Genomic DNA, 22,433 nt, shown 5'->3' on the forward strand with positions numbered 1-22,433 from the left:
GGGTGGGGCTGCCGACCCCGGGTCGGGCTCGGCTCTGTATGGGGGACTGCAGCGTGCAGAAGTACCGAGGGAGATGCCGAGGGAGTTTGGCGGCCCGAAGGGCGGGCGGTACCCGGAGAAGGGCGCTCGGTAGTGCGGCTGCGGGTTGTGGACGGGCGTTGGCGCGGCAGCGGCGCTGCTCTGCGCTGACAGAAATGGCTGTGATGGGGCCGGTGGGTGCCAACGTGAGGCCGGGCTGTCTCCCCGTCTGTCTGTGCTCTCCTTCCCCACGGAACTTGAAGAAACCTGTTTTCAAGAAGATTCTTCGTCGAGAGCATTGTATGTCAGAGAAGCTGGGAAAGGAGAGCAAAAACCTGAGTTGTGATTCTTGTTATGTGTGAGGTTCCCGGTGTTCCTCCAGCAGTTTTATTTCCCTTTGCACTGCCTTTATCTGAGCTGCTCTAACTGTGTGCTTTCCAGCTGGGTGGCACGCTCCCCATCCACTGCTGGGCTAACATGTCGTCCATTGCCTCATGCAGTGCATCTCACTCCCCAGCACTTGCTGCACTGTTGTCAACAACACTGATGTAATGCCTTGTAGGTAACAGCTGAGGCACTGGCACAGCTGCCCAAAGAAGCTGTGGTGCCCCATCCCTGGAGGCGCTCAAGGCCAGGTTGGATGGGGCCCTGGGCAGCCTGAGCTGGTGGGGGGCAGCCCTGCCCACAGCGGGGGTTGGGGCAGCATGGACTTTGTGGCCCCTTCCAACCCAACCCAAGCCATTCTATGGTTCTGTGATTCTACCATGCTTTATCTCTTTATCTGTTCTAAAATTTATTTGTGAGACTCATCGTATCTCTGTTGCTTGCAAACAATTGCTATTCTGGTTAGAAATTAATGTAAAGCTTTAGTTGCTTATTTTCTCTGTACTTACTGCGTGATTACAGTCACTGTGTCTTTTTTCCAGGTCACCATGAAGGCCTTGTATTGTCAGCAGAATTCATCCGGAGAGGAAATGACCTTTATTTTCCAGGAAAGAGTGAGTTCTGATCGTAACAGCACAATTAATCATTCAGTGGAAGAAGGGAGTGAAACTTAAAAAAAGAGGTGGTGTTATCCTTGAGCAGGCAGGCAGGTAAATGAAGGTAGGAGATAAGTATTTTAGCATCATGATGCAGCACTTAGCAAGGGCTGTGCTGCATTTCTGCTTGCAGTTTTGCTGTTTGCGTTTTAAAAACAGCTTTTTGGATTGCTGCAAAGCCAGAGTTCGTTTATTTTATGCTCCCTTCTCTTGAGTAGATTTTCTGGTCACTGAAAAATCTAGATTGAGAAATTTACCGTGTTCCGAGTGTCTCTGCTGTTAATTTTCTTTCTTGTAAGTTCTTTACTCTTTTTAGGGACTGAAATCACAGCACAGCATTTCTCTTAGAAGCATTGATAGTTCTGCTCTGTCTAGCTAACCTATCTTCCTGCAACTTGAAAGAACAAGGAGACAACTACTTTTCTGTCACATCTAGTTGAAGCAACTGTGCTGACCAGTCTTTGTCAGTTTGATGTAAGCATTAATTGAATAAGTATACATGGAAGTTAGTGTCATAAGACTAAAACAGAATACCAGCACGTGTATATTCATGCAGTATGAGTGTTTGAATGTAGAAAAATGCTTCCATGGTTTTGAGGATGTGAACCCATGGTTTTTAAATGAATCTCTTACAGGCACAAAATGCTGCAGGTACCCATGTATATTTATGTAACATAGATAGCTAAGTATACCTATGAGCCATATGTCAAAATGAAACATGTAGTACTGATAAGAATCTTGCTTGAGTAAATTTACAGTAACGAAGCATGTTTAATGAGTTGCTGGAAGAGAAGCATGCAATAAGATGGCTGATTATGATACAACAAGATGCATATTCAGTGAGCAATCTTAAATCCTCTTACACTGATCATTAAATAGTGCTTTAGCTGAAAAGGTTTTTTCACCTCTCAGCAACACATCTTTGGTCTCTTCCTTTTAATGATTCTAAGAGTTATGCAGTTATAGGGTGACAAACATCAGCTTACTTACCCAGCTGAGAACTGTTAATTTTTATAGATTAGTTTACAGCTATGTGGTGGCTTCATGATTACTAGCTCCAACACTGAAGAGGGAAGGGAATAGAAGTAGATGCTGCCAACAGGCAAACCCAGCAGCTGTGGCATAGTCATAAGTAAGCTAAATTAGATCTTTAAACTGCAATCCTGTATATATTAGTTTTCTGTCCGCTTGCTTATTTTAAGCTCTTCAGATAGGAGCTAATTCTGCAGATATTTGTACCATGAACAGTACTGTGGAATCTTGATCCCAAATAGAAATAAATTTTTGAAAAAATAACAAGGAAAAGCAGTTGACTAAGGAAACGTTAATGGAACAGCAGCTGGGTAATGAGAAGACAGTAGTTTGGATGAAGAATTTACATAGCAAAGTACCTTAAATGGTGCTTGGTCAAATTATAATATTGACATATTTAAGTTACGAAGTCGTTAACAAGTTAACAGCACGAACGTTTCATTGTCTCTTCTTGTTCCCAAGGTTTGCATTCTTGTGATCTTTTCCTAAGGAAAAGCAATTTTACTATGTGCATTGTAACAGTACTTTGGTTCACTGACCTATATGCACCATATATGCAATACATCCAAAAGAAAATATGATCTTGAATTTACATAAATTACGTAAATCCCTTAGATTCTAAGTGTTGAGGTTTTTGTGGTTGGTTTTTTTTTTTTTTTTTTTTTTTTTTTTAATCAGAAATGCAGTACTCAGTAGTAGTTCAGCAGTCTAATGGCTTGGCTGTTTTGTGGAACAAAGAATGAGAACCCACTTTGGTTTGTTTGAGGAGGAGGTCAGTCTCACCGGCAAAATCCCTTCCAATTTTAAATGAACACCATGCGTTTAACTGAGTGGTGGTAAGGAAAAAGTGCAGCTCAATATTCCTCTTCCTGAAGTTCCCCTTCACCTTGCTAAGCCTTGGAGAAGGGCAGCAGCTGTTTGATGGGAATGATTTTTAAAAATAAATAAAGGAAAACTTAAACACTTAGAAAGATGTCCTGTAGAAACATCTGTAACAGCTTTCTGGTACGTGTTTTGCTTTCGGTTCTAACAGAAATTTACATCACAGACTGCAGCCTGTGATGGAAATAGATGATTTTGCCTTCAGTAATTCACGTAGCTTTTTAAAAACTGCACAAAGTCAGCAGCTCAGAACTCGATGTATCTAATTAAATGATTTAAATTAGCACTATTCAGCTGCTTAAGATCAGTGCAGATCTCGCTGCCAAAACCAAAAGTTGGGATAGTCAAGGAGGTTTTGTTAGACCTTCTTGTATATTAGGTGCCCATCATTTGTGGGACACAACACCAGTCCTTATTGGTGCAGTTGTATTGACATCTTTGGGACTACTTCAACATTTACCTCAATATGATTGCCCAGTATCTCAGACACATATCAAAATTATCTTAAAATTCTCCGCCACTCCCACAGCCTAGTTTTAAGATTATAAGTCTGCCTCTTTGTATTTGCTAGACAGGTAACTACATATTAAAATGGTTTGGGATACAAATCTGATACTTAACTTGCAGGGGAGAAAAGAAAAAAAAAAAGCTTCAGTAACAATGGAGATTTAGAAAGGTCTTGTTGTCAGTTTGTAACAGTATTATACATGTACTCGAAATGCTGTTGTAAATCCAGTGTGCTATCAGTTTCTTTTTCATTTGAAAACAAATTATTGTTCTCATTTCAGACTGTTTCCTAGTCAGGACTGTGGCAAAGTGTTTTTAAGAGCTTGAGAAGGATTCTACCGGCACGTTCATGTTATACTGTATGATGTATGTTTGTTTGTCCTAGGAAAACCTTCCTCCTACAGGAGAGCATGATGTGAAAGTACAAGTTAGAGCCTGTGCACTGAGCTGGATAGACACAAAGGTATTTGCTTGCTTTTTTTTTGTAAAAGCCAGAAGTGTTTACAGTTTCCGTTGGAGTTCTAAGCCGATGCCTTAGCTGGTAACTGGCACAATTCCCTGTGTGCCACCTGAGGATATGGCTTTACCACTGAGAAACGAGTGGCGGGATTGATGTGGTGTTCTTATATGTCTCTTTAAATAAAAGGCACCTGAATTTGTTTACTAATTTATGGAGAAAGATCACAGTTTTCATTTGAGTTCTTACAGTAAAACCCTTTTATCATCCTCTGCATACAGAATTTAAGTCCCAGTTTGGCTTGTCAGCTGATGGCTCTGTTTTTATTTTTTTATTTTTTTCCTTTATACACTTCTAAATTTAAATGCAGAAATAAAGTTTTTAATATTAAATGAGGAATGTGCGTGCTTCTTTTTTTGATGTTGTTTTTAACCCTAATAATGTTTTGGTAGTGGCCCAGTTTTCCTATTTCAAATCTCAAACACTTTAAGATCATAACAAACATGCAAATCTTGAGCTCTGGTGAGAAAGATATATCCATTATTTTCATTTAGCTCCTGTCAGAAGTGAAATTGGAAAAGGAGCTTCTGCCTGTTGGTCGAGAAATTTCTGGAGTTGTATTGGAAGGTAAGTAGTACAATCTCCTTGTGAGAGTATGGAGCAAGAATTAAAGCCTGTTAATCCAGGATAAGTCAATAGTGTTTGCACGGTACATCTTTAATAATAGGATCTACTATTTTTCTTGTTACTTAGACTTTCCTTAGGTTAGTAATGGTGCTGAACAGAAAGTAATGGAACCAAACTGTAGTGCTTCACATCCCTTTGGAGCATTTAAAAAAAAAAAATGCACTGCAGTTTTCTAAAGAAAATATATTGAGATCTTAAGGTCTTAACTATGCATGCTGCAGCGACCTTTAAGTAATTAGTAAAAAGTATTTGTTGGAATAGTGAAGGCATTCAGGAACTTCAGCAGTGATTCATTTGCATATCCATCTTTGATGTGTAGTTTAAAGACCTTTCTTTAGTAGTTCTTTCTGTAGTTTAAAGATCTTTCAAATGTGTGTCTGCTTGCATCTAACTGGGAATGGGGTGCCAAAGAAAGGTTCATTTTCAGTGTGTGCATATTCAATACAAAATGTACACTCCTCACTAACATTAGGTTATCTTTAATTGTATGTGCTAGTGATAAGCAAAGCTGTCAAATGCGTGCTTAATTTCAGCTGTAAATATTTATGCTGGTACCTTCTTTCTTCTATTCATATATTCTCCATGAGTTGGGAGAAAGGTGTCCTTCTTTCAACCTGATGATGAAGTAGCAGGTAAGTCAACACTTGTTTGCTTTATCAACTAATACAATTAATAATTGTTTTATAATGAATGGCTGAGGTTACAGTCATTGCTAAAGCTACAATTGAACGTGTATTTTCAAAGTTCTAACTGCCATCACATGAATCAGCTCCTATAAATGAAGATTTTAATCTGAAAATATTCCCTTAGGGATGGTTTTTGGTTATTAGAGGCAGAAGTTCAGGGCTCCAGCTAATGTGATCTGTAGTAGTCCTACTACATCCACTGAATCTTGAAGAATATACACTGGGCATGCATATTCATGTATATAAAATATATGTGCCGATTAGCCACGCAGAGTGAGTGTTCTAGAGGCAACCATATGAATAAATAGACAATGATTAGTTTTTATAACACTACCTTGATGTATGTAGGTTTCTCCAAATGTAATGCCACCTATTTATTTCCACGGAAACTACAGACACAAAGAGCACAATAACACTATTTGACAGAACAAACTGTCAGCTCCAAACACTTTTTCAACACAGTTACCACCATTAGCAATGTGTTCTCTCCATTGATGAACAAGAACCCACATGCCACACTTGTAAAAATCTGCATCTACTGCTGGAACACACCACTCACCACAGTGAGTTCCTGATTAGGTAAAAAAAATCAGGATTGGTTCTAACTTGAGTATACAGGTAGGTTCAGTAGTTCTTTTGGATTTTCTGAGCTAACAAAAGTAATGCATGCTCTCAGGTGTTTTGCTAACATTTGAATAGAAATGCTAATTCAAGTTGCTACTTTTTAGAATCTTTGTTTTTACTGCACATACTTCTTATTGCAGCTCCTGAAAGTGGATTTTTTCCTCGCTTCCTTTACTTAAGATGGAGCCTGTGTTTTCTGAGCCCTCTAGGAGGTGGCTAGGATATTGTTATCAGAAAAGCCCATCAGATGGGCAAGTGGAAGTCACTGTACTTTTGTGGTTTGGTTTTTTGTTCTTGTTGAAAATGGACTTCCAAGTCAATCACGTGGGAGGCGCTTGGGGCTTTTCTTGTTAGAACTTTGGCAGAACTTTCTTATAATTGGCTTCAGATTTAACAGAATTTGGGATTATTATTATTAATTTACCATAGGAAGTCTAATTCTAACAGGTTGGAAATAGCATTCCAATTATGGGATGCAGAAATGCTTCACTGTCTTTATTAAAGCAGCACAATTATGGCAAAGCATTTTCAAGTCTTGTAACACAAATTACTTTGAACTATGAGTAGTATCATTATTGTGAACAGCATTGCTCATTTGGTTAAAAATCTGACTCACATATGCTGCATCTGTTGAATACTGTAAGATATTTGTTTCCATCACCTTTTGTGGTAGCTGAAAGAATGCAGTTTCAGTAAGTAATTAAGGAAAAAACACCCCAGAAAACCGATCTGTGGGTCTGAGAGAGCCAAGTGACACAAGTGACGGTCTGAGTGACTGTGGGAAGGTGTTAAGGTTTTTGTTTGTTTCTGTGGGTATATTTGTTTTAATTTTTTGTGAAATAAGACTTAATTTCGCTCTTATTCAAATACAAAAAAGAGGTTTGAAACATCTGAGCTGCTTCAGTGTCAGTCTGACATTAAGGGAATGGAATCGGTCGTGGAATCTATTCTGGGTTTGTGAGAAAAGCAGATTCATTTGCCTGATTTATGTGTTTATCCAAGTTGACTGTGTTGGTGTTTTGTTTCTTTGTTTGTTTTTTTGTATTTCAATAATACTGAATGTTTGCAAATGCAGTTGCAGAAGAATCGAAATTACAGTTTTGGAAAGACAAACAGCATTAAATATTTTTAGTCCTGAAAAAAAGGAAGCCCTCTTCTTTGTTTTTAAACACTGCAATCTCACAACATTGCTTATCAAACAGCTTTCCATCCTTGTGTATCCAGTATAGATGCTGTAAAGATGAAACACAGGAGTGAAATATCTTTTCCTGTAGTAAATCTTTTTTCTAACAAGTATGCTTCCCAGTTATTGTTGAGAGTTTATTTTTAATTAATAAATGAACAGATTTGAAAAAAAATATATAGCTACTACCAAATGGTTTGGTTATCTCTGTATTAATAACATCAAACTGTCCCAAACTATGCAGTTGTCAGAAACATATCTTTATCTAAATTGCATAAAAAAGCCTGTCCTACTTCAAAGAGTACAGTCCTGCTATATGCTTCTGAGTTCATGAGAAATAATGTGGTGATACTGTCCTTATTTATAAATCTACTCTTCTGTGTGAAAATCATGCTGTGTTCACTGGAACTACCTGGTATGTTACATCTTTAATCTATACCTAAAATCATACCAAATGTTTCTCAGTTTTGAAGTTTTTTTTTATCCTTCTTTGACCTTCCAGATGAGTTTATTTATCTATAATATGTATTCTTTTTTCATAGCCTTATGCTTGGTTACAATAAAAAGAGAGAATTCAGACCAGCCGTTCTGAGATTCATTATTGACTTGTCAAAGTTAGCTGTTTTGTTGGTTTTTGTTCTCTCAGAACCTTTTTAGAAATCAGTTATGTCCTGCTACTCATTAAAACAAGAGCAGGAGAAAATAGAGCTACATCAGCTGTAACTACTTGCAGGCATGAACCTAAATACAGTATATATCTGTTTAAATATTATGATGGTTAGCCAATTTGAGTGTCAGTTCTACATGCCTCGTTACTGAATGAGTAAATAAAGGCATGAAAGCCCTACACTGTGTTGAGTATTTCTGACAAATAAGGAGAAAAATCTGACTTTGTACTTCTGTCAAATGCTTGATGTGTATAGCATGCATAACATAAAGGTCTCTACTTGATGTTAGAGCTTCTGGAAGCATTACTGAGATATATTGAGTTAAGGGTGCAGTTATTTAAGAAGCCTTATCTCTTTGCTCAGTGTAAGGGTCATATTTTTGTGCATGGTTTTAGAGACAGTGGAATCAGTGTGAATTGACAATGATGTGTAATGACTCTTTGGAGGCTGTAACATACATTATGTTCTAACACTTGAGCACATTTGTACCTGATCTTTTGCATCTCTTGAGAAAAGAAACGTCTTCATGTATTATTTGATTTGCATTTCCTATTTTGAGGTTTAGAATGCAAACTGTTTGAGGTGCCAAGGCTGTTTTAATTTACTATAAGGATATCCTTGTTAACACTTGAAACATGATATTGTGTTAATCATCAAAATCTAAGTGCTTTAGGATAGAGGAGGGATTTCTTAGGAATGAACACATAGATGTTAACATCCTGTATATTGCTTTAAACAGGGGATAACTAAGTTGTGAAAGTAAAATGGAATTGATAGTGATGTTGCAAAGCAACTATGTTCTGAGATTCTTGCCCTTCTTGCATTATTTCTTAATAGCTCCTGAAGCTATCTTCTTGAGGCGCTTTATTGTCGTTCTATTAAAAAACAAACAAACAAATAAAAAACCTTGAGAGATTTGAAAATGAATACTGAGCCCATCATTTTTGAGTTATGACAGTTTGGGAAATATCAACCAGGTTTGCTGAGGATTATCTGATGAAGCCCGTGGTTTGATCTAAATGAAGTGTAAAAATGGGGGAGGAAGGGGTTAGGATTAAGCATCTTACCCAGGAAAGAGGACACACAACTTCAGAAGACTGATTGGATGCCAGAAACTATTGCTTATGCACCACCTTTTTTGGCCAGTGGAAGGACTGTCGTAACTCTTCTTCTGTCTGTCCTGTGTTTGCTTTCTGTCTTCTTCGGGTGTTTTTTACCTTTAATTCCTCTTCTGCATTCTAAGTTTTTAAAACTTATTGTCACTCATTCTCTCTGGTCTTTCATCCTGGTGACTGTAGCCGTAGTGTTGCTTGGTCTGCAATATATGAGGGCCCGATTTTCTTTCCTGTTAGCCATGGCCCAGAGCAGAAAACAGTGCACTAATCAGAGAGCAACGTGAAGTGTGTTCAAAAATTAGCAGTGCTTGTAGCAAAAAAGCATTAGTCCCAATTCTTTATCTCTCTGGCCTCAAAGTGCTGTTTGGAGTTCCTCTGAAACAGTCTTGTGCTCTCTTCCCTATTGAGGTTACAGGCTCTTACCTTACCAAGTTCTCTTAAACTACCGTAAGCCTGAAAAGAGAACAATTGAACCACAGCCCAAGTGGAACCAACAATTTCATTAGGAGCTTGTTTTGAATCATAGAATCACTAAGGTTTGAAGAGACCCACAGGATCACTCAGTCCAACCATCCACTGATCACCAATAGCTCTCACCAAACCACATCCCTCAACACAACGTCCAAACATTCCTTGAACACCTCCAGGGTCAGTGACTCCACCACCTCCCTGGGCAGCTCATTTTGATTATAGTGTATGCCTGTTTGATATTAAATACGTTTAATCTTCTTTTCCCCAGGAATTTTGCCCCTGGATTCTGAAGAGTCTGGTCTTTGTGAAGTTGTACTAGTTCATGAGCATTATTTGGGTATGTAGTTTATATGTTTTGCTAATATATCTTTCTGTATCTTTGGAATTCAGTTTAGCTTTTCTAATAGGAAGCTAAGCAATTTGAACTTCTAAGCACATTTTCTAGCAGCATTCAGGCATCCTGTCTGCCTATTCATAAAAGCATTGAATACCATGTACTTTCAGAACCTTTTTCTTTCCTGTTATCGTTTAATGGGTTAATGTCTTGCGTAAACCATTCAAGCAGACTCATCTTTTTTATTTCCTTCTAACTTCCCTTCCCGTTGCCTCACTTTTATTTTCCTTCTTTTCCACGCCTAACCTGTCAAAAAAAATTAAGTAAAAAATTTACATTTTTCCTCAGTTTGATCCAATGTAGGATCATCTCTGGTGATTATATTAACAGATGGGATAAAATTAGGAGGCTATAAATTGGAGAAAGGAATTTTCAGGGATTGAGGATCCTGGAAAATCCTGTATTTAAACGTTCTTTTCAACTGTTGTGACTTTCCAGTTTCCACTTCTTGGTCATAGGGTGTCTTTATGTATGGAACACTGAATTTAGGAATCTCTGTGCTTCTCCCAACCACTCATTGCGTTACTTTGAGTAAGCTACTCTTGCTCAACTTTGCTTGTGTTGTAGTTCTAGGACTGCCCATGATCTCAGTTTCTACAGTTAGAAGGGGACTCCTTTAAATTTGTTTGTGTCAATACTAAATCCTTGTTTTACTGTTTAAAATATGATAAAAGATCATTTCCATGGTTGTTTTTTTAATGTGCATGGGATAAACAATACTTGTTTAAGTTAACTTGCTTGGGGAAAAAAGTTTTTCTGACTGGCTTTGGCAGTTTTTGCAAAGGAAGCTATGGACTCACGGGGATGCAAAAGGTTTGTTCCTTCTTAAAAGTCCAAATATAGAGATCTTTGCTGTCTTATAACTATTTGCAATAGCTATAGCTGAAAATGTTTGCCTTTTCCTTCTTTTCTGTTCTGTTGGTTTTTTTCCTCCCCTTTTTTTAACTGTCAGTGCTTTACTTTGTGCTAGGTAGTAACTGGCACAAGAGAGTTGGTGCTGATGATAATTCCTAAAATTTTTTTCCTGCCTGTGGATAAATGTTCTCAGGAGATTGCATTGCTTATGTTGTTACATAGCTCCTCTGGTTCAGACTTAACTGTCAATTCTCTAAAGAGCTTGTTGAGGTAGACCAGGCTTTCATATCTTCCTTTCTAGTGCCTCAGAAAGATGATGCTTGCCTATTCAGTTCTATGCCAGAATTTTGGCTGGTCTGTGGTGATTTTCTCACTTACTGTCAAGCTCTCTGCTAAATCATATAAATTGCCTACATTAAAAATGATGCTTGAACTTGGGATTTCTAGTTTACAAAGCTGTTCACCAGTTTTACCTCTCTAGGTGTTTAAGCATGTGGATAAAACTGGAAAACACTTTTACCATCTCAAAACGTTGGGGAATTTGTTGCTTTTCTTTTTTTTCCTGTGTCTGATTTGATTTTTCTTTGTGCCATTTAGTTCATAAACCAGAAAAAGTTTGTTGGGTGGAAGCAGCGGGGACTGTTCGTGATGGTGTCCGAGCATACACAGCTTTACACTACCTTTCACAAGTCTCTCCTGGGAAAAGTGTCCTTGTCATGGATGGAGCAAGTGTAGGTACCAACTGTGTAATAATAAAACAGTTTCAGTACGGATGGCCTCTGCCATGGCAACTGTCCTATCACCAGAAACATTGGATTTTTTACAGCATATTGAGCTTACCAAACTCTACTGCAATCCTGTCGGTGCCCTTAGCTTAATGGATTAATGGAAGGGCCCTCCTGCATGAGATGCTGAGCCAAGAATATAATCTTTACATGTTGTGTGGGCACGAGGAGGTAGTTCTTTTCTGCTGTTTTACTTTGACATAGTTTTACGCTAAGCATTCCGGTGAAACTGGGGGAAAGTGCCTTAAGTTTTCATTCCTATTCCACCAATGCTTTTTAACTTTCTTTAGATATAAATAATTTCATTTGCATTTCTGCAGTCCTTCCTGCTGATGAGGATGTGGAGCTTGCCACGGCCAAGATTTGTTAACGTAAATGCAGATGGAGCTGTTTTCTTGGTTGCACTTCTTCCTTCAACAATCAAGCGAGTGCAAAGCTAGAGGTTACAATTGCAGTTACAGTACTTACATTTTTCAGCTATTTTGTTGAGGAGGAGACCTAGTTAGCTGCTAAATGTATTCATAGCTTTCCAGTCAAGGAAAAAGATTCTTTGGCTTCATTTGAAACTGAAGCAGGTCTGTGAATATTCAAATTCTTGGTTCAGATTTTATTAAAGGTGTAAATTCACTTTTAGATATTCTTCTGACTTCTCCCGACTGTCCTTGCAATATAACCTTTCTTAAATTCTTGCTATAAATAAGCCCATCTGCTTCTTCATTGTGTATTGTTGTTTGTTTTGTCTCCAGCCATTTGGTACAATAGCTATTCAGTTAGCACAGCATAGAGGAGCTAAAGTAATATCTACTGCCTACAGTCTTGAAGATAAGCAGTACCTGGAGAGGCTTAGACCTGCTGTGGGTAAGTTGTGTTCTTCAGTACTAAAGTTTAAGCATAAGGAAGACTTCCTGAAATTCTTTTACTCTGGAGGCTTATTTCAATAGCTAAAAACTGAAACACAGGTTTATAAATAGTCTAATTAAATAGTTTTAAAACTTATTTTGTACTCTATACATATTTAAATTCTCTTTCAGGCGTACTTAATGGAATTTTTATTTTTAATTTAATTTTTTATTCTCCATTATTCATCATTATGGTGATGACTGTCTCTGAGTACTTTCCATCTCGCATAGTGCTGACTTTAGTGCTGACTTTTGGCCTAGCTGCTCAAAAACCTTTTCACTTGATAAAATTGTTGCTTGTGAACAAGAAGAAAGCATTGCTAGATCACAAGTATCACAGGCTGTAATCTATGTACCCAAACCAGAGTTCACATATAATTATATGCTTGAGATCAGTTCTTAATCAGACTCCAATTTCTTCTAGTAGCATTTTATCAAGCTGTGTGGCAGCTGTTCCAAGTACTCTTGTAGCTGTAAAACTATGAATGTTTTACAGTAGTTGGATGCTCATATGCTTTGTTGGCTGTTTATGAGGGTGGATAGTGACAGGACAATGAGGAATGGTTTGAAACTGAGACGGGAGGTTTAGGCTAGATATTAGGAGGAAGTTTTTCACACAGAGGGTGGTGACGCACTGGAACAGGTTGCCCAAGGAGGCTGTGGATGCCCCATCCCTGGAGGCATTCAAGGCCAGGCTGGATGTGGCTCTGGGCAGCCTGGTCTGGAGGTTGGTGACCCTGCACACAGCAGGGGGTTGAAACTGGATGATCATTGTGGTCCTTTTCAACCCGGCCATTCTGTGATTCTATGACTTTCTCGTTTGCTAAAGGAGCTTTGCATTAAAGAAAATACTTGCATTCAGCCGTGACTTCTATTTCTATGCTGATACTTCAGGTTTTCTCTTTTTCTCCTTCAAAATAAGAATGCTACTTGAAATGTGGGAAAAGGCTCAGTAAAAGCTACCAGCATCTTTTCTGATCAACTTTTTGTATTCCAGTGCTGCAGAGTTGAGGAGAGAGTAGAATATTTCTTTATCCAGACTGTTCTAAAATAAAGGATAGCATTACATTTGATACACAGATTCCAGATTAATTGCAGCCTGTGAAGTCTGCTGTAAAGTGAACAAGAGGTTAAAACTAGTTTCTGATGCTTTTTCTTCAAAATGATGAGACTGACACAGTATAATCAACAGGTTTAAATTCTTAAACGTGTAATTTTCTTGTCATTCAAAGAAGTACACAGCAGTGGTGGCTGTTGTAAGAATGTCTTGATATACAAGTAGTTTTGTGGAGTCATGCACAAACATTTCATGCAGTTACATCTGCATGAATTACAGTCACGTGAAAATGCACGAGTTAAGAAGAGATCTGATTTCAAAAGATAATGCCAATTGTCTCTGACTCCAACTCCTTTCTCTTTTGTTGTTTTGCTTAGCAAAGTTATTTGCAGTTTTGGCTTTCCGAGTGGAGAATTTCAGCCATTCTCAAATCCCAGCTCTAGGTCTGAGTGACTCGCTAAAACCAGGCATTGCTGACATGCAGGTGCACTTCCTATTGTCTTTATGTTCTCCCTGCTGGCTCAAGAATCATAAGCTAGCAGAATGATGAAATAAGCCAGACAGCTGTTCTTTAGACACTGAGAGAACAGAGTTCTTGTCAATTTGAATTCCTTTCTGGCTCCTGAGAACAGAACTGGCAGTGGAAGCACAGAGCCAACATAGTATGCATGTGCATTCTGGGGCTGCACGTTCACACACATCTGCACTGCTGGAGAGTGATTCACTTCCAGCCTACCAAGCGAGCATTTGGCTCTTCCCGTTGTAGCTTTGGAGAGCTGATAATGCAGCAGGAAGTGAAGTGCTGTGCAGAGGTTCTTGCACAACAGGAAGGAGAGAGGCACTTTTTGCTGTCTGACCTTAATGATCTTCAGCAGGGTGCTGCCAAGTGTTGCGTTGGGAATGTAATTGTTCCTTTTAGAACCCTGCAGATTTGTGTGTATAGGTTTTTTTATGTTTTGTATTTTTTTTTTTCAGTAATCCGTGGAGTAAATATATTAACACTACAAAGGGGTGAAGTACGCTGGTACCCACATTTCAGACTAGAGACAAAATATTAAACAATGTGATAAGTTAATGTTAGAAAATGAAAGATATATGTAAGAAATATATAAATACACATGTGCATCATAGAATGGCTTGGGTTGGAAGGGACCTCAAGGATCATGAAGCTCCAACTCCCCTGCCACAGGCAGGGCCACCAACCTCCCCATTTCATACTAGACCAGGCTGCCCAGGGCCCCATCCAACCTGGCCTTGAACACCTTCAGGGTTGGGGCATCCACAACCTCTCTGGGCAGCCTGTGCCAGCACCTCACCACTCTCTCTGTAAAGAATCACTGGGGTTACATTACTGGATTTATATCTCCCTTTTTATAATTTGCGGGGGTTTTTTGCCTTGTCTTGTATTTCGGTTTTGGGGTTGGTTTTTTGGTTTTGTTTTGTTCAAACAAAAAAAATTGAGCTTTCAGTGAATTAATTCTTGGTAAGAACTCATCTGTGATTTTGTGGTTCTCATGACTATGTTCAGCAAACCAAACAGCAGATCTTCTATGTGGCAGTTTTCAAAATCTGTTGCAGAAATTCCTGGGTGAGAGTCAATTCTGGGAGGAAGCTGTGGAAATGCTGTGATTTCTACTTCTCATCACCAGTGAAAGAAGAGAAACTGAAGCCTTTTTGCCAGTCAGAATGATGTTACTTTCGAGGTTGTGCAAATCACAGAAGGAGAAACTGAACAAATTTGCAAGTATCTTGTGAGAAATCTTGTCCTAAATTAAGGAGCTGTAGGAAATGATATAACTTGATGCTCATCATTTTACATACTGGAGAGAAATTGTTGCAGCATTTTGAGCACTGTCTGGGATTGACTTAAGTAACAAAACAAATTTTTTTTTGCTGAACAGAAATCAGAAAATGGTCAAACAGATTAAACTATTGCCTTCCTTTTGATAGTCAGCTTTTGAGTCCGTTAAGTCAAAATTATTCTCAAGAAGTGAAGCTATATTTGTAATTTATTTTTTTTACTACATTGAATTGCCTTCTTTACAAGAACTGCTGAATCAGGGCCTGAACCTCTGATTGGCTGACTTGTTGCTTGCCTCAGGTGATCACGGGAGCACAGGTGAAGGCAGTTCACCTGTGCTGCCAGAAGGGGTGGAGCCTGGCTGCACCTCTCCTAGACCCATTTAAGAGCTGACTGCCAGTGGGGAAGGATCTTTTCTGGAGATCCCTCCTCTGGAGTTTCATAGGGAGCCCAGGGTACAGGTAAGCTTTCTATCTATTCTGTTTGGGTATAATAACTGCATAGCCAAACTCTCTGGTATATTTCATAATTATAACATCTGTACATTCATTGATTGTACGCTTCTTGAGAAAGTACCATTAAACTATTAACTAAGGAAACTTATTGTGTTGTCATACAATCATCATAGAATCACAGAATGGCCGGGTTGAAAAGGACCACAATGATCATCCAGTTTCAACCCCCTGCTGTGTGCAGGGTCGCCAACCAGCAGACCAGGCTGCCCAGAGCCACATCCAGCCTGGCCTTGAATGCCTCCAGGGATGGGGCATCCACAGCCTCCTTGGGCAACCTGTTCCAGTGTGTCACCACCCTCTGTGTGAAAAACTTCCTCCTAATATCTAACCTAAACCTCCCATCTCAGTTTAAAACCATCTCCCCTTGTCCTGTCGCTACCAACCTCATAAGCAGTTGTTCTTCCTCCTGTTTATAGGTTCCCTTCAAGTATTGGAAGGTTATGGGTTTTTTTGTTTGTTTTTATTTTGAATACAGGAAATGTTAGTGTCAAATTCCTATGAAGATATGACCATGTCTGTTGTTTTTGGCCAGATAGTTTGATTGCAGTGAAAAATATTAAACGATAAAATTTGAATACATCTTAATATTTGAACGGAGGGGGGGAAATGGAGTATTTCTTAATATTCTTCCTAATGATCAGTTTCTTGCAATTTTTCTTCTCTTTTCATTCCTCGTCCCCATGCTTAAATTCAAGAAGGTATGCGGCAGCCTTTAGTGAGTAAGTGCACTTTGCAAATTTGAATTTAGGTCCATCGTGCTTTGGAAATGAGCCTCTAAATTTCATTATTCCAATTGTCATTTTGTCAAGAAGTCTTTAGCCTTTGTAGTTTCTATAGAAGAAACTTAGCTTCTACTTCTCTGCCCTTGTTGTTCCTGATGCCTTCATTTCTTTTCATATCCATCTGTAAGTAAGATATCGTTCATACCTGAGAAGAAAGTACATTAGTGACTTTCAGATCAGGAATATCTCAAATATGCAGCTAGAAGTCTCTGCATCTCCATTTAATGACCCAGAGGACCTTTCACTTTTTTAAAAATAATGCATTAGGTAATACCTTTAATCAGCTTATCCATGCCATGAGATAGGTGATGATGCTACTAAGCATTATTTTAAAAAGAAGATGGATATAATGAGATTAAAAATCTTGCTGGAGTCATCAGAAAAGTCAAGTCAGCAGCTCATTAGTGACTGAGCTTATTGGGTTTTATGCATTTACTTGTGGTGTTGAAGATGAGACTGCATGTTAGGAAGAAATATTGAAGTCTGTTTATAAAAAAAAAAACGAAGTTTTACTTCTAGATTAAATTTAATCAATGTTTTTGGTTTGGTTTTCTCTGTATTGGAAAATGAAAAAAACGTTGAGCTTTCTGACTTAACTACAAACTTGCTCATAATACAGAAAATGGGAAATATTCATTCTGCTGTGAATCTAAACTCTGTGGTTTTCTTGTAATCAGCTGAATGTATTGCTTTGTCTAGCTCGGGTGATCGATGTGTCAAATGGAAAGATAGATGTGGCAGAAAGCTGCTTGGAAGAAACAGGTGGCCTGGGAGTGGATATTGTTGTAGATGCTGGAGGTATGTAGATGCTGGAGGATGTGAACCTGGTCGTCAGTGTAACATGAAGTGTTTTATTTCCAAGCAGTGTATGTGCAAGTTACATCACCTCAAAACCTTGTGTCATTGCTTGATCCCATGTAAATTTATGTAGGTGTCTTTACTCAGCAGATCTCCTTCAGAAAGATCCTTGCATTACTTCTAGTGGAAGTGTCTCGAAATATTAGAGATCAGCTAAACTGGTCTGAAATGCTTCTTTTCTACTTAGAGCTGAAAAGAAGTGGTTTTTAGAAGTATATCTGTGACATCATTGTTAGAGTTGATCTTTCTAAAACAATTGGAATAGCTGAGAAGTCTGAAGTTACTGTAACTGGCTGCAATAATTAAAGAACTTCTTAGTCCCACTGAAATATCTTGAAAGCAGATTGTATTGAATTTCCTGAATCTTCTGCTCTGATGGCCTCATGAGGCCAACAGCGGAACTGAATTCTAGTTCTGTTCCAGGCAGCCATCACGCAGTGTGTGCGTTCAGGTGAGTATATTGCAACTCTTCTGTATCTTAAGTCATGAGACTGAAAGAAGCCCCAGATGCACGTTTTTCAGTATGGGAAAAGATTAGCATTTCATTTTTGACGACGATTGTTTTCTTCTGAGCTTGAATGTCCTTCTATTTTTCCAGTAAAATTATATAGTGCTGAAGATGAATCAACTTCAAAATCACAGTTACTGCCTCATAAGCATGATATCATCACTCTTCTTGGTGTTGGGGGAAACTGGATAACAACAGAGAGAAATCTTCAGGTAAAGAGACTGTATCAATCAGGAGGTTTGTTTATACTGCAGTACGTGGCTGAATGGCTACCCACTATTAAATGATATCAATTTTCATATAAGAAGATTTTCGTGGCCAGAAAATGAAAACTATTCCAGTTTAGTAGTGCTCTTTTTTTTTTATATTTGCATTTGTGACAATTTTGGAACTCCCTCTCTAACGTAGTAAGTTAACAGCCAAGCTAAAACTCTTGTCTGTTTGTTTTATAACCGTAAATATAAATTAACCATTTAATCTTTATTTTTGTACAGGAAAATATAACTAAATAACATATTTCTTCATTCTATTTAAGCTGGATCCTCCAGACAGTCGTTCCTTGTTTCTTAAAGGAGCCACAGTCTCCTTTCTAAATGAGGAGATATGGAACTTGTCCAATATAGAGCAGGGGAAGTATCTCTATATCCTTTTGATGATAATTTTGAGTAGTGACTGCTAAGGAATGGATGGAAATATAACAGATAAACTAATAAATCATCTTCTGTTCTCTCCTGTTACCTCAGGCTTAAGGTCAGCACAGAGCAGCATACAATGTAACTACAGTGTAACCTTTGGATTTAAAGCTAGTCTCTGTGTGCTTTCTAGATAGAAAGTAAAAAGTAATGGTGAAAGGCAAAAATGCATTCCGGAAAAAATAGTGTTTTTGTTTGAGACTGAGCCAGTTAAATGAAGCTCTATGAGTTTTTACGTTGTACATAAAATATTTTGGACTCATGTACTTTTTTTGTTGTGTTGAGATGTATCACCTGTAAATCTTAATGCAATCAGATTAACTGTAAATGTTAAAATATTTTGACTTTGTAATCTCCCTCTTATCTGTAAATGTGCATAACATTTAATTGAGGGAAGATGTGGGTGTGGAAAGAGGTGTGCTGCCTTCATTTGCATTACTGACGTGTGGCCTTAAGGAGGTGGACCTGGAGCTTTTTGCTGACAGGGCAGTGTTCAGTGCGCTGCTTCATGGAATGGTTGTGGCTTTAAGGACCCTCCCTGTTCTGCACTGCAGATTGAGATCTGCTGAATCACTTTTGCAGCTTAGCAGAACAGCAGAGGCAGGTGAGGATTAAGTCATTACACTTGTCGAAGGACTGACTATATACTGTGAGGAAGTCCTCCCCTCCTCCACTGAACTGCAAAGTAGATTAGGCAAGGTCAGGCACACTGAGGGATCTATTTATGGAATATAGATTATCAAACATAGTGTTATCTTTTGGTACTTTTGTTGAACTTAAAGTAAGTTGACTAAAACATATCTTTTTCTATTTTCTCCCCTAACAACCACAGCACCTTCTATCACCACTTCTTTAAAAGCTGCAAAGAAAAAGTCTGCTTTTTGATAGCTCTGTATCTTGTGAAATTCTTGACCCTATGGCATTGACACCTTACCTGAAGAAATCACAAGGTGATCTTTTTAAAATGCCTTGAGCTTCAAATGTTAACCAGGTTACTCTTAAGATGAAAGAAGGAAGATAATTTTTTCAGAGTTTCATGTAAGCACTAAATACAAAAATTGTCTGTTGCATCACTCTAAATGTTTTGCATTAGCGCAGAGATTCCTTAAAGGTGAGCAATGTTGCTCCAAGAATTTATAAGCTCTGCTGCACTCCTAACTTTGTTCTGTTGCAGCTTTTTTTTGTCTCAAACTTCTGCATGAATGGTAGAGGTAGTTTAATCAGTACTAAAGTCAGTTGTCTTCAGTGTGCAGCAAGTGTGCAGTTGCCGTTCTCATTACTTTGTGCTGTGCTTTACTTCCTGTAGACTGCATTTGCCTACTGTAACACTTTGATCTTTTTTAAATTCTTCTGTTTTCTTTCATTTCTACAAGCCAGGAAAGGTGATTCTGATATATCAGCACTTGCGTAGATCAGAACTAATGGTTGGAGTTACAGTTCATTTTTGTTTTGTCTCGATCCTGCTGGTTTCATGTGAATAGTGGACTCTTAGCAGCAAACCCAACTGTTGAAAGAATGCTGTTACCTTGACAGAGCTTGCAGATACGCATCTTAGAAGATATAATGGAGAAATTATCAAGTGGTATTTTCAGGTAAGAAAGATGATTACTCATTTTTTTTTTTTTAATTGAGCCAAAGGAGTAGAAATCTCTTGCCAGCATAGCAGATCTATGTTGAGATGTTGAGGAAAGGATGCCTCAAATAGCTTACGTGGAACTGTTTGTGATCTGTTTATAATGTAGCAGGCTAAGCCTGGGGAAACTTGGTAAAACCTCTGATTTTGCTGATGGCAAAATTTAGCAGAGGCAGTGCATTCTTTTCTTGGTGGAAGAAGAGCATATATCTGTCTGCTCAGCAATGTGTCTGACTGAGAAATGGTGTTGACTGTAAAAGACAATAGCCCTGTCTGATATTCCTTTGTAAGAGGAGTGACAGCCTTATTAGACCCATAATGAGGTGAGAATGAAAGATCCTTTCCATTAATGTGGGCTAACAGTATTGCTGTAGAGCAAAAGCTTTCCCACCACCACCACCTTTTCCTCATAAGAAAGATATATATTTATCTTCTGCTTCCTATTTGCTTTAGGGCTCTTTCATTCTTTTGCGAATCCAGGCAAAGCTGTAAAACATTCCTTGTGTTTAAGGAGTAAAGTTTACATAGTAAAAGTAAAGTCTATAGCAGTAGTCCTAGAATGTTACTATTGATCTGAGCATGCTCAGCAGACCAGTCTGACATTCTGTTCCATTTTAGGCCTCAGCTGGATGAACCAATCCCGTTGTATGAAGCCAAAGTTTCTATGGAAATAGTACAGAAGAATCAAGCAAGAAAAAGACAAGTCATTCAGTTCTAACACACGAATTCCTGACTTCTAAACCCATGGAAGATAAAGAAATGTAATGTGTTTCAGAAGTAAACTAGTGTACACTTTCAAGTAATTCTGTAACCAGAATTTAAAGATCTCCTGTACCTCAGCACAAACGGTCTGTGAAGCTCCTGGGACTTTAGAGGTTTTTTTTGATCCAGTTGAGTAAAATGTTCCCATCAGCAATTCCTAAACAGACGGTCTTGACGCACAAATCTTGACTGCCCTGCCCTCATTACAAATGTCAATAACATCTACGGGCAATCTCCCTTGCTGCTGTTTTTCAACCATAAGAAATTAAAAGGAAAAAAAAGAAATGCTGGTGTGTTTTTTGTTTGGTGTTTTTTTTTTGTTTGTTTGTTTTTTTAAGTTTTCCCTTCTCTGTCCCCTACCAATAGTCCCATTCACACTGAATTGCTTTTATTTTTTGGCTGCATTAAGAATGAGCAGTGTCTGCAGTGTGCTGAAGATCTTCAATTTTCTTTAAAATTACTGTTATGTAGCTGAAAGGCAGGGTGGGAAATCCATCAGGATTGGCAGGGATCCTAGAGGGGAGAGATGGTACTGAGAGTAGGAGTTCCCCCATTGCTGGTTTTCTTCATTTTAGCAACCCGAAACAGTAAACCTTACATACTATCAGCAGTCCAGGAGCTAATACAGTCCTGTGATTCTGAAGTTTGAGATACTTTATGTATCTTGTTACTGTAATGTTATTTTTTTTTTCTTTCCCATGAGATCCTTGTATTCTGTGCACTGTCACTTCTCCTTTTTTAACCTTGGTCCTATTCCTAGAACAGAGTGGTAGGGAGGGAACTGCTGTGATTTTTATTTTTTTTTGGTGGTGGTGGTGGCGGCTGTTGTTTTTCTCAAAGCACGTTGCTTCCTCCTTGTTTTTATTTAAGATCACTCTTGTTTCAGATGTGCTAGCCATAGCTGAAGTTGCCTGTGTTTAGGCTTCCAGCTGGACTGGATCCTGGAATAAATGTCCGTTCATTTAAGGCATTGAGCTATGTAATGCTGCTTGCAGTTGGCTGAGGTATCTCAGCTTTTTCTAATGTTCTTTAATAATGCTAGCTGTAGATTTAGATGTACTTGAACAAAGTGGTTTAGTGGCTTGTGTAGCAAGGGTAATGGCAGGATGGTTGGACTAGATGATCTTGTAGGTTCTTTCCAACCTTGTGATTCTATGATTCTATGAAAAGGGTTCATAAGGGACCCCTAAGCAACTCCTTCTTTCAAACCTCCATTTACAGATGTAAGCAATTTTGAGTTGACAGCAAAGTGGTGCAGTTCCTGGAGCTATAAAATAACCCAAGAAGGGTACACACCTCAGTGCTAGGTGGGTGCCTAGCCGACAGCACAATGCAGCCTGAGGCCTTGCAGCATATCGGGATGAGAGCAGTGCCAGCAGAACTGAGCTCGGCCCAAGCTGGACTAGCCTGGCTTTCCTAGCTTTATCGAGGATGCTTTGCTCGGTGAGGCTCCAGCCCGGCTCTCCCTGATGCCGCGCGCCCCCCAGGGGCCGGAGGAAATGGCGGCCGCCACCACACCTCA

The 22,433-nt window shown here is 38.7% G+C and overlaps 1 protein-coding gene across 4 annotated transcripts; it reads left to right on the forward strand.

Moving 5' to 3' along the window:
• The first annotated feature begins 8 nt into the window (after positions 1 to 8).
• CRYZL1 (crystallin zeta like 1) lies at positions 9 to 21,196 on the forward strand. 4 transcript variants are annotated; one of them, XM_003202916.4, is made up of 14 exons: positions 9 to 212; positions 945 to 1,016; positions 3,865 to 3,942; positions 4,491 to 4,563; positions 5,211 to 5,255; positions 9,639 to 9,707; positions 11,217 to 11,350; positions 12,151 to 12,262; positions 16,372 to 16,395; positions 17,158 to 17,256; positions 17,915 to 18,036; positions 18,360 to 18,465; positions 20,063 to 20,108; positions 20,768 to 21,196. In XM_003202916.4, the coding sequence occupies exons 1-14, from the start codon at positions 39 to 41 to the stop codon at positions 20,865 to 20,867; spliced, it is 1,254 nt and encodes a 417-aa protein (XP_003202964.2). In that variant the 5' UTR covers positions 9 to 38; the 3' UTR covers positions 20,868 to 21,196. The 4 variants fall into 4 exon arrangements, with proteins under 4 accessions (XP_003202964.2, XP_010721359.1, XP_010721365.1 ...); XM_010723057.3 differs by having other exon boundaries at positions 16,375 to 16,395; XM_010723069.3 differs by having other exon boundaries at positions 114 to 318.
• Positions 21,197 to 22,433: the final 1,237 nt, after the last annotated feature.

This window comes from Meleagris gallopavo, chromosome 1 (assembly GCF_000146605.3).
Source record: "Meleagris gallopavo isolate NT-WF06-2002-E0010 breed Aviagen turkey brand Nicholas breeding stock chromosome 1, Turkey_5.1, whole genome shotgun sequence".
Lineage (NCBI taxonomy): Eukaryota > Metazoa > Chordata > Aves > Galliformes > Phasianidae > Meleagris > Meleagris gallopavo.

Excerpts from the sequence above, each read along its gene's own strand:
- CRYZL1 (XM_003202916.4), top strand. The coding sequence starts at position 39 with ATGGGGGACTGCAGCGTGCAGAAGTACCGAGGGAGATGCCGAGGGAGT. Across the intron at positions 16,396-17,157 it reads TATGCGGCAGCCTTTAGTGA|CTCGGGTGATCGATGTGTCA; the intron begins GTAAGTGCACTT and ends TGCTTTGTCTAG. Across the intron at positions 17,257-17,914 it reads TATTGTTGTAGATGCTGGAG|TAAAATTATATAGTGCTGAA; the intron begins GTATGTAGATGC and ends CTATTTTTCCAG.